Genomic DNA, 13,139 nt, shown 5'->3' on the forward strand with positions numbered 1-13,139 from the left:
TTTGACTCGATAATTATACAAGCTGCATCGTTCTTTTTTAAAATATTTTTATGAATTCCACGCAACAATTGGTCTAATTCGCAAAAACTTGGAACACTTGGTCAGTTTGCTGGGCGCGCGGCAAAATCAGGGAGAGGTTCGACAGTATCATGGATTCTTAGAATCAGAGACTTTTTGGTTTTTATTTTGATGCTGCTTTTTTCAAAATATTTTGTTTTTGCTCTTTTTTAATGTTAATTACTGACAATATTTTTATTCACGGCTGCGTTAATGACGGCTCCAATTTATGTAAAATTGAGGCCGAAGGTAGATACAGTTTGTTTTTAGAGAACCAAAGGGTTTATATGGCTTTGAGGAAGAGTTTCAGTAAAATTCAACTGAATTCTTGTCTTTTGCCTTTAATTGTTATTCTTTTGTCAGTCTGATTTTTATGTTCAACAACTCAAAGATCTAAGTTTCTTCCTCAAGAGGTGCTAGTGATATTTTTTTATTCAATCGGTCGTTACCTAATGTCTCTTATGCTATTGAATGTATTTGTTTTAAGGAAATTTCTGTGATTTCTTGAACTCGTCAATTTTTTATATTATTTTAATCAACATTTTGTATCAACATTTTGTTTATTCTCTGTAAGTACAGGTCAATCTTTCCTCCAAATAGAATACAAACTAAATTTGTGGCCGATTGTTTTAACAGAAGCTTTTCTTGCTTTTGGTACTACAAATTTTCATACAAAATTTTCTGATTTTTGTGCATAATTTCACATTTTTGCTGTTTTTTTTCTTTCATTCATTGAAACATTTAACAATCTAACCGAAAAAAGCTTTACATTTGAAACTGAAAATATTTTTTGTTTTCCTAACATATGGTTTGAAGTGCTGCCACACCGTTCTCTTGCATAAATTGGTAGAGTTTTTTGTTTTTGTCCTATATTTGTTGTTAATTTTTGTTGCTTTTTTGGTCCACTTTGTTGGTTTTTTGGTCCACTTTGTTAAAGTTTGCCAGACTTAGTGACCTAGAAACCTTAAAACAGACTCCCTAATCTCAAACAGAGCGCTAGTTTCAATTAGGCGCCATATGAAAGTCTTCTGGAAAACAAAATTTGCCGTTTTTTGCAGATTTGAGTCGATAATTATACAAGATGCATCGTTCTTTTTTTAAAATATTTTTATGAATTCCACGCAACAATTGGTCTAATTCGCAAAAACTTGGAACACTTGGTCAGTTTGCTGGGCGCGCGGCAAAATCAGGGAGAGGTTCGACAGTATCATGGATTCTTAGAACCAGAGACTTTTTGGTTTTTATTTTGATGCTGCTTTTTTCAAAATATTTTGTTTTTGTTTTTTTTTAATGTTAATTACTGACAATATTTTTATTCACGGCTCCGTTAATGACAGCTCCAACTTATGTAAAATTGAGGCCGAAGGTAGATACAGTTTGTTTTTAGAGAACCAAAGGGTTTATATGGCTTTGAGGAAGAGTTTCAGTAAAATTTAACTGAATTCTTGTCTTTTGCCTTTAATTGTTATTCTTTTGTCAGTCTGATTTTTATGTTCAACAACTCAAAGATCTAAGTTTCTTCCTCAAGAGGTGCTAGTGATATTTTTCTATTCATTCGGTCGTTACCTAATGTCTCTTATGCTATTGAATGTATTTGTTTTAAGGAAATTTCTGTGATTTCTTGAACTCGTCAATTTTGTATATTATTTTAATCAACATTTTGTATCAAGATTTTGTTTATTCTCTGTAAGTACAGGTCAATCTTTCCTCCAAATAGAATACAAACTAAAGTTGTGGCCGATTGTTTTAACAAAAGCTTTTTCTTGCTTTTGGTACTACGAATTTTCATACAAAAATTTCTGATTTTTGTGCATAATTTCACATTTTTGCTGTTTTTTTTTCTTTCATTCATTGAAACATTTAACAATCTAACTGAAAAAAACTTTACAACATTTGAAACTGAAAATATTTTTTGTTTTCCTAACATATGGTTTGAAGTGCTGCGACACCGTTCTCTTGCATAAATTGGTAGAGTTTTTTGTTTTTGTCCTATATTTGTTGTTAATTTTTGTTGCTTTTTTGGTCCACTTTGTTGGTTTTTTGGTCCACTTTGTTAAAGTTTGCCAGACTTAGTGACCTAGAAACCTTAAAACAGACTCCCTAATCTCAAACAGAGCGCTAGTTTCAATTAGGCGCCATATGAAAGTCTTCTGGAAAATAAAATTTGCCGTTTTTTGCAGATTTGAGTCGATAATTATACAAGATGCATCGTTCTTTTTTTTAAATATTTTTATGAATTCCATGCAACAATTGGTCTAATTCGCAAAAACTTGGAACACTTGGTCAGTTTGCTGGGCGCGCGGCAAAATCAGGGAGAGGTTCGACAGTATCATGGATTCTTAAAATCAGAGACTTTTTGGTTTTCATTTTGATGCTGCTTTTTTCAAAATATTTTGTTTTTGTTTTTTTAATGTTAATTACTGACAATATTTTTATTCACGGCTCGGTTAATGACAGCTCCAATTTATGTAAAATTGAGGCCGAAGGTAGATACAGTTTGTTTTTAGAGAACCAAAGGGTTTATATGGCTTTGAGGAAGAGTTTCAGTAAAATTTAACTGAATTCTTGTCTTTTGCCTTTAATTGTTATTCTTTTGTCAGTCTGATTTTTATGTTCAACAACTCAAAGATCTAAGTTTCTTCCTCAAGAGGTGCTAGTGATATTTTTCTATTCAATCGGTCGTTACCTAATGTCTCTTATGCTATTGAATGTATTTGTTTTAAGGAAATTTCTGTGATTTCTTGAACTCGTCAATTTTTTATATTATTTTAATCAACATTTTGTATCAACATTTTGTTTATTCTCTGTAAGTACAGGTCAATCTTTCCTCCAAATAGAATACAAACTAAATTTGTGGCCGATTGTTTTAACAGAAGCTTTTCTTACTTTTGGTACTACAAATTTTCATACAAAATTTTCTGATTTTTGTGCATAATTTCACATTTTTGCTGTTTTTTTTCTTTCATTCATTGAAACATTTAACAATCTAACCGAAAAAAGCTTTACAACATTTGAAACTGAAAATATTTTTTGTTTTCCTGACATACGGTTTGAAGTGCTGCGACACCGTTCTCTTGCATAAATTGGTAGAGTTTTTTGTTTTTGTCCTATATTTGTTGTTAATTTTTGTTGCTTTTTTGGTCCACTTTGTTGGTTTTTTGGTCCACTTTGTTAAATTTGCCAGACTTAGTGACCTAGAAACCTTAAAACAGACTCCCTAATCTCAAACAGAGCGCTAGTTTCAATTAGGCGCCATATGAAAGTCTTCTGGAAAATAAAATTTGCAGTTTTTTGCAGATTTGACTCGATAATTATACAAGATGCATCGTTCTTTTTTTAAATATTTTTATGAATTCCACGCAACAATTGGTCTAATTCGCAAAAACTTGGAACACTTGGTCAGTTTGCTGGGCGCGCGGCAAAATCAGGGAGAGGTTTGACAGTATCATGGATTCTTAGAACCAGAGACTTTTTGGTTTTTATTTTGATGCTGCTTTTTTCAAAATACTTTGTTTTTGTTTTTTTTTAATGTTAATTACTGACAATATTTTTATTCACGGCTCCGTTAATGACAGCTCCAACTTATGTAAAATTGAGGCCGAAGGTAGATACAGTTTGTTTTTAGAGAACCAAAGGGTTTATATGGCTTTGAGGAAGAGTTTCAGTAAAATTTAACTGAATTCTTGTCTTTTGCCTTTAATTGTTATTCTTTTGTCAGTCTGATTTTTAAGTTCAACAACTCAAAGATCTAAGTTTCTTCCTCAAGAGGTGCTAGTGATATTTTTCTATTCATTCGGTCGTTACCTAATGTCTCTTATGCTATTGAATGTATTCGTTTTAAGGAAATTTCTGTGATTTCTTGAACTCGTCAATTTTTTAAATTATTTTAATCAACATTTTGTATCAACATTTTGTTTATTCTCTGTAAGTACAGGTCAATCTTTCCTCCAAATAGAATACAAACTAAATTTGTGGCCGATTGTTTTAACAGAAGCTTTTCTTGCTTTTGGTACTACGAATTTTCATACAAAATTTTCTGATTTTTGTGCATAATTTCACATTTTTGCTGTTTTTTTTTCATTCATTGAAACATTTAACAATCTAACCGAAAAAATCTTTACAACATTTGAAACTGAAAATATTTTTTGTTTTCCTAACATATGGTTTGAAGTGCTGCGACACCATTCTCTTGCATAAATTGGTAGAGTTTTTTGTTTTTGTCCTATATTTGTTGTTAATTTTTGTTGCTTTTTTGGTCCACTTTGTTGGTTTTTTGGTCCACTTTGTTAAAGTTTGCCAGACTTAGTGACCTAGAAACCTTAAAACAGACTCCCTAATCTCAAACAGAGCGCTAGTTTCAATTAGGCGCCATATGAAAGTCTTCTGGAAAATAAAATTTGCCCTTTTTTGCAGATTTGAGTCGATAATTATACAAGATGCATCGTTCTTTTTTTAAATATTTTTATGAATTCCACACAACAATTGGTCTAATTCGCAAAAACTTGGAACACTTGGTCAGTTTGCTGGGCACGCGGCAAAATCAGGGAGAGGTTTGACAGTATCATGGATTCTTAGAACCAGAGACTTTTTGGTTTTTATTTTGATGCTGCTTTTTTCAAAATACTTTGTTTTTGTTTTTTTTTATTGTTAATTACTGACAATATTTTTATTCACGGCTCCGTTAATGACAGCTCCAACTTATGTAAAATTGAGGCCGAAGGTAGATACAGTTTGTTTTTAGAGAACCAAAGGGTTTATATGGCTTTGAGGAAGAGTTTCAGTAAAATTTAACTGAATTCTTGTCTTTTGCCTTTAATTGTTATTCTTTTGTCAGTCTGATTTTTATGTTCAACAACTCAAAGATCTAAGTTTCTTCCTCAAGAGGTGCTAGTGATATTTTTCTATTCATTCGGTCGTTACCTAACGTCTCTTATGCTATTGAATGTATTTGTTTTAAAGAATTTTCTGTGATTTCTTGAACTCGTCAATTTTTTATATTATTTTAATCAACATTTTGTATCAACATTTTGTTTATTCTCTGTAAGTACAGGTCAATCTTTCCTCCAAATAGAATACAAACTAAATTTGTGGCCGATTGTTTTAACAGAAGCTTTTCTTGCTTTTGGTACTACGAATTTTCATACAAAATTTTCTGATTTTTGTGCATAATTTCACATTTTTGCTGTTTTTTTTCTTTCATTCATTGAAACATTTAACAATCTAACCGAAAAAAGCTTTACAACATTTGAAACTGAAAATATTTTTTGTTTTCCTAACATATGGTTTGAAGTGCTGCGACACCGTTCTCTTGCATAAATTGGTAGAGTTTTTTGTTTTTCTCCTATATTTGTTGTTAATTTTTGTTGCTTTTTTGGTCCACTTTGTTGGTTTTTTGGTCAACTTTGTTAAAGTTTGCCAGACTTAGTGACCTATAAACCTTAAAACAGACTCCCTAATCTCAAACAGAGCGCTAGTTTCAATTAGGCGCCATATGAAAGTCTTCTGGAAAATAAAATTTGCCGTTTTTTGCAGATTTGACTCGATAATTATACAAGATGCATCGTTCTTTTTTTAAATATTTTAATGAATTCCACGCAACAATTGGTCTAATTCGCAAAAACTTGGAACACTTGGTCAGTTTGCTGGGCACGCGGCAAAATCAGGGAGAGGTTTGACAGTATCATGGATTCTTAGAACCAGAGACTTTTTGGTTTTTATTTTGATGCTGCTTTTTTCAAAATACTTTGTTTTTATTTTTTTTTAATGTTAATTACTGACAATATTTTTATTCACGGCTCCGTTAATGACAGCTCCAACTTATGTAAAATTGAGGCCGAAGGTAGATACAGTTTGTTTTTAGAGAACCAAAGGGTTTATATGGCTTTGAGGAAGAGTTTCAGTAAAATTTAACTGAATTCTTGTCTTTTGCCTTTAATTGTTATTCTTTTGTCAGTCTGATTTTTAAGTTCAACAACTCAAAGATCTAAGTTTCTTCCTCAAGAGGTGCTAGTGATATTTTTCTATTCTTTCGGTCGTTACCTAATGTCTCTTATGCTATTGAATGTATTTTTTTTAAGGAAATTTCTGTGATTTCTTGAACTCGTCAATTTTTTATATTATTTTAATCAGTATTTTGTATCAACATTTTGTTTATTCTCTGTAAGTACAGGTCAATCTTTCCTCCAAATAGAATACAAACTAAATTTGTGGCCGATTGTTTTAACAGAAGCTTTTCTTGCTTTTGGTACTACGAATTTTCATACAAAATGTTCTGATTTTTGTGCATAATTTCACATTTTTGCTGTTTTTTTCTTTCATTCATTGAAACATTTAACAATCTAACCGAAAAAAGCTTTTCAACATTTGAAACTGAAAATATTTTTTGTTTTCCTAACATTTGGTTTGAAGTGCTGCGACACCGTTCTCTTGCATAAATTGGTAGAATTTTTGTTTTTGTCCTATATTTGTCGTTAATTTTTGTTGTCATATGCCAAATATTGTGTAATTAAAGGTCTCAGTGGCCAACTATAGATAAACAAATGAACCTAATAACTGATATCGGTAAATATCTAATGGCTGTTTTCAATTTCGAAATAAATTTCTAAAAAAAGAGTAGAATATTCTTCAACTTATCCCTTTTTGTTCTGGTTTGCGTTTTTTTCATATTATACAATGTTGTTTCATTTTCGTAAATTAGCCTCATTATTTAGAGCTTTTTTAATGGTTTGTTGAATCAAACAATATTTTTTCTGTTGTTTAAACGTTTTAAATAATGTCTTCAGGGCTTAGACAATTTGTTTCAGAATTTTGTGAAGTTTAGACACTATTCAGTTTTTGTGTATTTTAACATAGTCGTTTTACAAAAAGAGGTTATGATGGTCAAAGGAGACGCAAATGAAGATGTTATAATCTCGCGGTTAATATCTTATAAATTTAATGGCTTCGAAACTGTGGTTTCGTAAAGTTGTTTGTGAAAATTATTAGTTCAGCTTGTATTTAATGTTATTTTATAGTCTTATGATTTCGTCTCATTAACAACAGTCGCAAGTAATTTTCCAAGTAGTTGTAAGAAAAACTGTCTACTATTTTAGTCGAAAGCTTTTGTTGGCTATGAATTTTGAAAAAGTTTGTTTTTAATAAAAAAAGAGATTTTTGAGATCTGCCAATTTTTATTTCTGTTAAATTTTAGCTAAGCATCTCTATATACAATTCACATCATTTATCTATTGAAATACAATTTGCTCTTTATAACGGTTTTATTTTCCTCAATTGTCTTTCTTCTTGGAACAACCAGTATTCATTAAACCAATTTTCGTGATTTTTGCATATTTGTCCCATTTTTGTAGGTTTTTGTTCTCTTTTCACAGTATCACAATAATGGGCGTCATTTGATTTACAAATCTTGTTACCTTCAAAGAATGCAAAGGAAGATTTTTATTTGTTTTAGTGATCAGATAAATATTTAATTGATTGGGGGGACATCGTTTTCGTGTATAATTTTTCGTGGAAATTTTTAGTTTTTGCCTGTACTTTTCGTTTTTTTTCTAGTCGTATGACATATCCTGTATAATGAAAGGCCTCAGTCGCTCTCTATTGCGGTATAAAAAACTCACTCAATGATTTTATTTGATGCGTTATGTTTCTAATCAGTTCGAATTTATTTTTTTAACAAAAGCAATGTTTTGATTAACTTTGCCCCTTTTGCTCATTTCTAGTCGACTTGTTGCCAAGTCGCATTGAGGAAAAGTCCCATATTTTGCTCCAAAAAGTAACGGTAAATCTTCGTAGTATAAATTTTATCTGATGCACTTTTGATTTGGTTATTAGTGGTTTTCAAAAGATGGACAAGGAGTTTTGGTCGTAATTAATATTTGTAACTGTTTGATTTTTATTGCCGTCTTTTCTGGTAGTCATATTATGGTAGCCACAGGTCTCATAGGCCCTCTAGAGTAGATTGTTTTATTCTTTTAGTAGTTTGTTGATCGATATGTTGATCTGTTAATTTTTTTTATCTCTTCCTCATTTGGTAGACAATTAAGTGAAAAATTTAGATGAGCGGGGTCGGAACTTTATGTGCGAACCCACATTACCGAGCCTCCTTGTTGACTATTACCATCAAATGTCGGCTGGTAAATGTTCCTTGGAGTAGCAACTTGCAGAGAACTATGAAAAAATTGTTCAGACAGCGATTATTTGTATTTACCGCTTTTCGTTCTGCCAGGATTTCGTTGGAACAAAATGCTGTTGTAACTTGATAACATATTGATGTCATAGTCAAATTTTACTTGGTGTCCATTCCAAGGTCTTCAGCCTGTTAATATAAGTGTTTCTAGTGCAAATACTTCTTGATAAATTTTTATCTTTATGCTTCCAAGTGAAATTCAGCAGACGTTTTGATGTAGAATCTAATCGCAGAGTCTCGGGCTTCCCTTTTCCACAATTTTAAGAGCCACGAAACAAAGAGGAACGAAGCTTTTATTGACAAATTAATTGCATTTCCGTTTTGACTTTTTTTCCAAATCATCTCATGTTCAAAGCTAGCACGATCAAATTTTTTATCATCATGTCACTTGAAGTCGATAAGGAACAAAATAACAGTAGTGAAAGAAGCCAAAATTTTCCCACACAATTATAATTTCCCGCCAAATGGCTCCTCACAAGTATTTTTCTGGCCGCGTCTTAGACTGGCTATTGGGATGAAAACAGAATGGCGAAAAGTCGGGCCTTCTCCCGTTAAAGATGTTCTTCAAAAATAAATTTTGAAGCAAAAAATATAGGGGTCACTGTATTTACTTAACGATTTGAGCAAAAAAAACTATAAAACTTTTGGAACCTTATCCACTACTGGCTGAAATCTCCGCGGAATATTACAGCAAGAATATTAGAAAATTTAAACGTTCAGAATTTCTAAGACTGATAGCAGAAAGCATTTACTGAAAGCTCAAAGGTTGAAAAAATGTCAATCCTTTTCCTACTGTGTATTTATCAAATAATCTGAGATAACTACTCCTGTAGAAATTGTCATTTAAAAAAGGGAATCACAGGTTCCACACTAACTCAATATTTTGAAAAGTGAAAACAATGAGGCTTCACAGAATGCTTATATTTGATGGAATCTGGTAAATATTTAAGAAAATAATCAAGAAGTTAAATTTTGCATTAAGTGTATGAATATGGGACAACAATGTGATTAAAAATGTTGCATGTAAATGCAAACAAAATTGACATATATTTGATAGGGAGGCCAGTAACCTTATCAATATCAGCACATTTGCTGCTCATACTACTCTCAATCTCATCTGTTCCCTTCTTCATACGACTGATCACTCCCTCGATTGTCTTGAATTCCGACTTCTTCTGTTTCTGCAGTGCTTGCATGTTGCGAGTTACCTATTCCAACAAAAGTATAGAATTACAATTAGGAGACAGCGACAATCCCAAAGTGGCTTTAATTAGTCTCAAAGTGGCTTTTACAAAACAAAGAACTTCGATTGTATTGGTGCGCCGTCTTTTTTTAAGATTGTCATTATTTTTTTAGCTTCCTGAGATCAATGAGAAGTGCAATTGAAGTAGTGATTATAGCAACGCTGAAATAAAGTTTGAAACGATCAATGGAGGTAGGAGCGCGAATGACTTTACTGAATCTTTACATACAATACTTGGCCCTTTTTGGGTTTTGTTCGTATTGTTGTTCTTTCTGCTGTCTTGCCACAGTCTATATTAACAGGTCTTCTTGATGGTTAAATAATGCATCAGTGAATTTCTTGTTTTTGTTTTTGTTAACAGTTCATTTGTTATTGAAGATATGATTTTGATGATACGGTTTTGTGCAAAATTTGATTGAAACTTCGAGCGTGTATTCAAACTTATTTTCTGTAACATAATCACCAGCGCTTACTAATCGCACGGCAATTGCGCTTCAAGAGAGAATTTTCGAGTTTTCGCTAAATTTCCCGTTTTCGTTTTTACGTCTGATCATTGAGTCTTAGTCATCACTCACACTGAGCTCCCACTTTCTTGGGAAACAAACAAAATTATATGATAATTTCAGCCAATAACTGGCGATTATTTTACCTTATAAAACACTTGTTTTAAAAAAACAATCATTTGTTCTTTTAGCCAATATCTTACTATTATTATCTTTAGGTCTTTTAAACTGTCCAACAATAATTTCATAACCCTAAAAATAGAAGCTATTAACTGAAACGTTTACACCAATCTATTGGAGCCTCCTTAGTAAACCCCTTGGGACCAGTCAGAAAGACTTGCAATAACACCCGGGAAAATAGAGTAGACACTCAAAATTTCACGAATTTTGCAGTCTGCCTCTTTAATTTTAACTTTTGACTTGTATAATAGTCGCATAAATGGCAACTCCCTTCCCGTTCTTTAGTAAAAAAAAGTAGAGCCAATTTACTTATAGTGTTTTATCGAATGGTTTCGACGTTAAAACTTTTTTAAAATTAAAACTACTTTTCAGTGTATACCGTATTTGATTTTCTAATGTCTTGTTACCTATTTTCAAAAAGAAGCCTCATCAGTTTTCCAATGCAGTTTTAGTGGTTCAAACAATTCAACTTATAGCTGAAGTTACCAAGACACTATTTTTTTTGAAACGATTTTTTAAAATCTTGTCTTTATTTGTAGTTAATCACCTGCCTTGTTGTTTCTTGACATTTTGTTAATAGGTGCAAATAAAGAAACGCGGACACTTTTCAAATAGTCAAAGCTGTGAAGTGGTTAGTGATTCTAATAAGTAGTTGTTTGTTTTATTGTGGTTACGTATTTGTTTTAACTTTGACGACAGTGATTGACTAACTTCTTCAGTTTTGCGAAATGCCAGTTTTTCGTTATTTTCATCATTGGTTTTCCGCATAAACCGTTTTCAAGGGAGAAATAATGCAAATTTTAAATAAAGCGAACATATACTTGATTCGGATAATTTTACATTTCTTTTAAACGAAACTGGTGCTTTACTTAGTCCATTTTTCTGTCTTAACTTATTTTTGGGTCAAACTTTTTGCAGACAACCAAAGGCTCATGTTACTATAACATAGCTGGCAGATTACCAGAAAATAGCCACAAGAGCTTCGTAGATCTGCAGTCACAAAAAACATTGAAAAAAGACAGACCAGAAAAATTAGTCTTTTCATTGAAGACTGAGATGTTGCATTTTGATTAAAAATCTGTATTAATAATCTTTATTAATTTTATCTGTATACAGAAACAGATAAAATATATCTGTATATCTTATCTGTATTAATAATCTGTATTAGTTTTTGCTGCCTATATTAGCTGCTCTCGAATAATTTTCATTAAGAGTGACACACATTCACTTGACCTTATCTCTTGTCACGCACGCACTTCAGTTGAAATTGCAAGAAAGAATGAACAAAAAGAGGTTTTCACGTCATATGGTCGTAACAAAAATTTTGACGACGAAATAAAAAACAAGTCCTGACGTACAATTCAAAGAATTTTCATTGACTAAACAAAAAACAAGACTATAAAGGACTATGAGTGCATTGGATCATCCATTTCTAAAGAAAATCATATCAAAAAACTTTGAAAGAAAGCAAATCAATTTCAAAATGCTGCATGTGAACAAAAAACCACTAACGAGAAAACGAAATTTTGTTCAAACACCCTTTTCTCACTCTACTTTAAAATTAGAGTAAAAGAATTTCACGCCGCAAAACCACTCACTTGTTCGCTCCACTTCCCGTTTTGACGTGACCAAAATCACTACTCCAATTTGACTTCAAAAATCATGAAAATGTGTGAACAGATCTTAAAAAAAGACAGCGCCTCAATACAATTCAAATTCTTTGAATTGTACAAAATCAAGAGAAGGCCAGTAATAGCCCCAGCTATCGCTGTGCGGCTATTAAAAAACGTTGACAGTCAAATCATTTTTTTTTTCATTTCTATTACAATTCAGGGCCTGTGCTTTATCTTTACTCTGCTGTATTTATCGGTTTTTGTTACGACCAAATTCATCGGATCACGCGCCAAGAAATCAAAATCCCACCTGATGACTTAATCTCTGCAGTTGAATATGTGTTCATGTTTATTGAAAGACTTTGAAAGTGTTTGATATTTGCCTTAAAAAAATCTCACTTTTTGTTGTAAGCGAACTCAATTGTTTTGTTAGTCAATTTTTTGAATTAAAGCTTGAACTACTCTTAATTAAAAGCTGGATTTGGTGGATAATCAAGCCAAGAATGCGAATGAGCACGGTCTGAATATTGTGCAACCACACTACCGCGCCACCTTATTACAACCTCAAATTCAAATGAAAGGCTAGCCTTGCAATTAATTTCAAGGGATTAGCAATGATCAAAGCTTCTCTTCCTCCTTCCACGTCTATTTCGAATATACAATTCCCGTCTTTGTAGTAAAATTCATTGAAGTTCAAATATTGAAGTTATGAATTTTACTCCAAAGCTAAACAACTATCTGTTCAAGAGAGGAACCCAGTTGATTTCATTGATTAGTTTAGTCGCCTTCTTTGCCCTCCTAACATTTAAGCAGATATTCCATCATCGTTTCTGAGAGATTTAGAAATGAAACTAATGGGTTTCATTGAAGCTTTCTGGGTCGGCCCCTATTTAGTAACCAGCTAGAGCCATAATTCAGATAAGAACACTAACCATAACAGGTTTGCCCGCAACGTCATTGAACTTGAGTCGAACTTGCGCCTTCGTTTCTACTTCATGGGCAATTTTGGGATCATGCACGAACTGTATTCCTTTGCTCCCGGGAGGAAACTCACCGCAAGTGATGTACCTGAGACTCTCAATGATTGTAGTTTTTCCACAGCCATTCCTCCCCACTATGATTGTGAGGGGACTGTCAAACTTTACCTGTTGTCTGTCTTGCTCTTGAGGACCAAAGGAGCGCACGCCTTGCAAAGAGAGCTTTTCAAACGATGACATAGTTGGTCACGATTTGTTCACATTTGGACTGTAATTCTTGTTTTTATTTCAACTTGATTATCTATTCATTTTATCTTGAATACACCACATGAAACTTCCATGATATAAACATTTTATGTTTCCTGTTTTTGGATTTACCTTTCT

The 13,139-nt window shown here is 32.4% G+C and overlaps 1 protein-coding gene across 1 annotated transcript in view; it reads right to left on the bottom strand.

Moving 5' to 3' along the window:
- LOC142336547 (DNA repair protein RAD50-like) overlaps positions 1–13,065 on the bottom strand; it is an 84,942-nt gene extending 71,877 nt beyond the window's left edge. The window contains exons 1-2 of the mRNA XM_075385454.1: positions 12,711–13,065; positions 9,310–9,447 (exon numbers count right to left, since the gene is read on the bottom strand). Of these exons, the coding sequence (XP_075241569.1) occupies positions 9,310–9,447; positions 12,711–12,995 (423 nt within the window). The 5' untranslated portion in view covers positions 12,996–13,065. The remainder of the gene's footprint in view (positions 1–9,309; positions 9,448–12,710) is intronic.
- Positions 13,066–13,139: the final 74 nt, after the last annotated feature.

Source organism: Convolutriloba macropyga, chromosome 3 (genome assembly GCF_964194025.1).
Source record: "Convolutriloba macropyga chromosome 3, txConMacr16.3, whole genome shotgun sequence".
In the NCBI taxonomy this organism is placed as follows: domain Eukaryota; kingdom Metazoa; phylum Xenacoelomorpha; order Acoela; family Convolutidae; genus Convolutriloba; species Convolutriloba macropyga.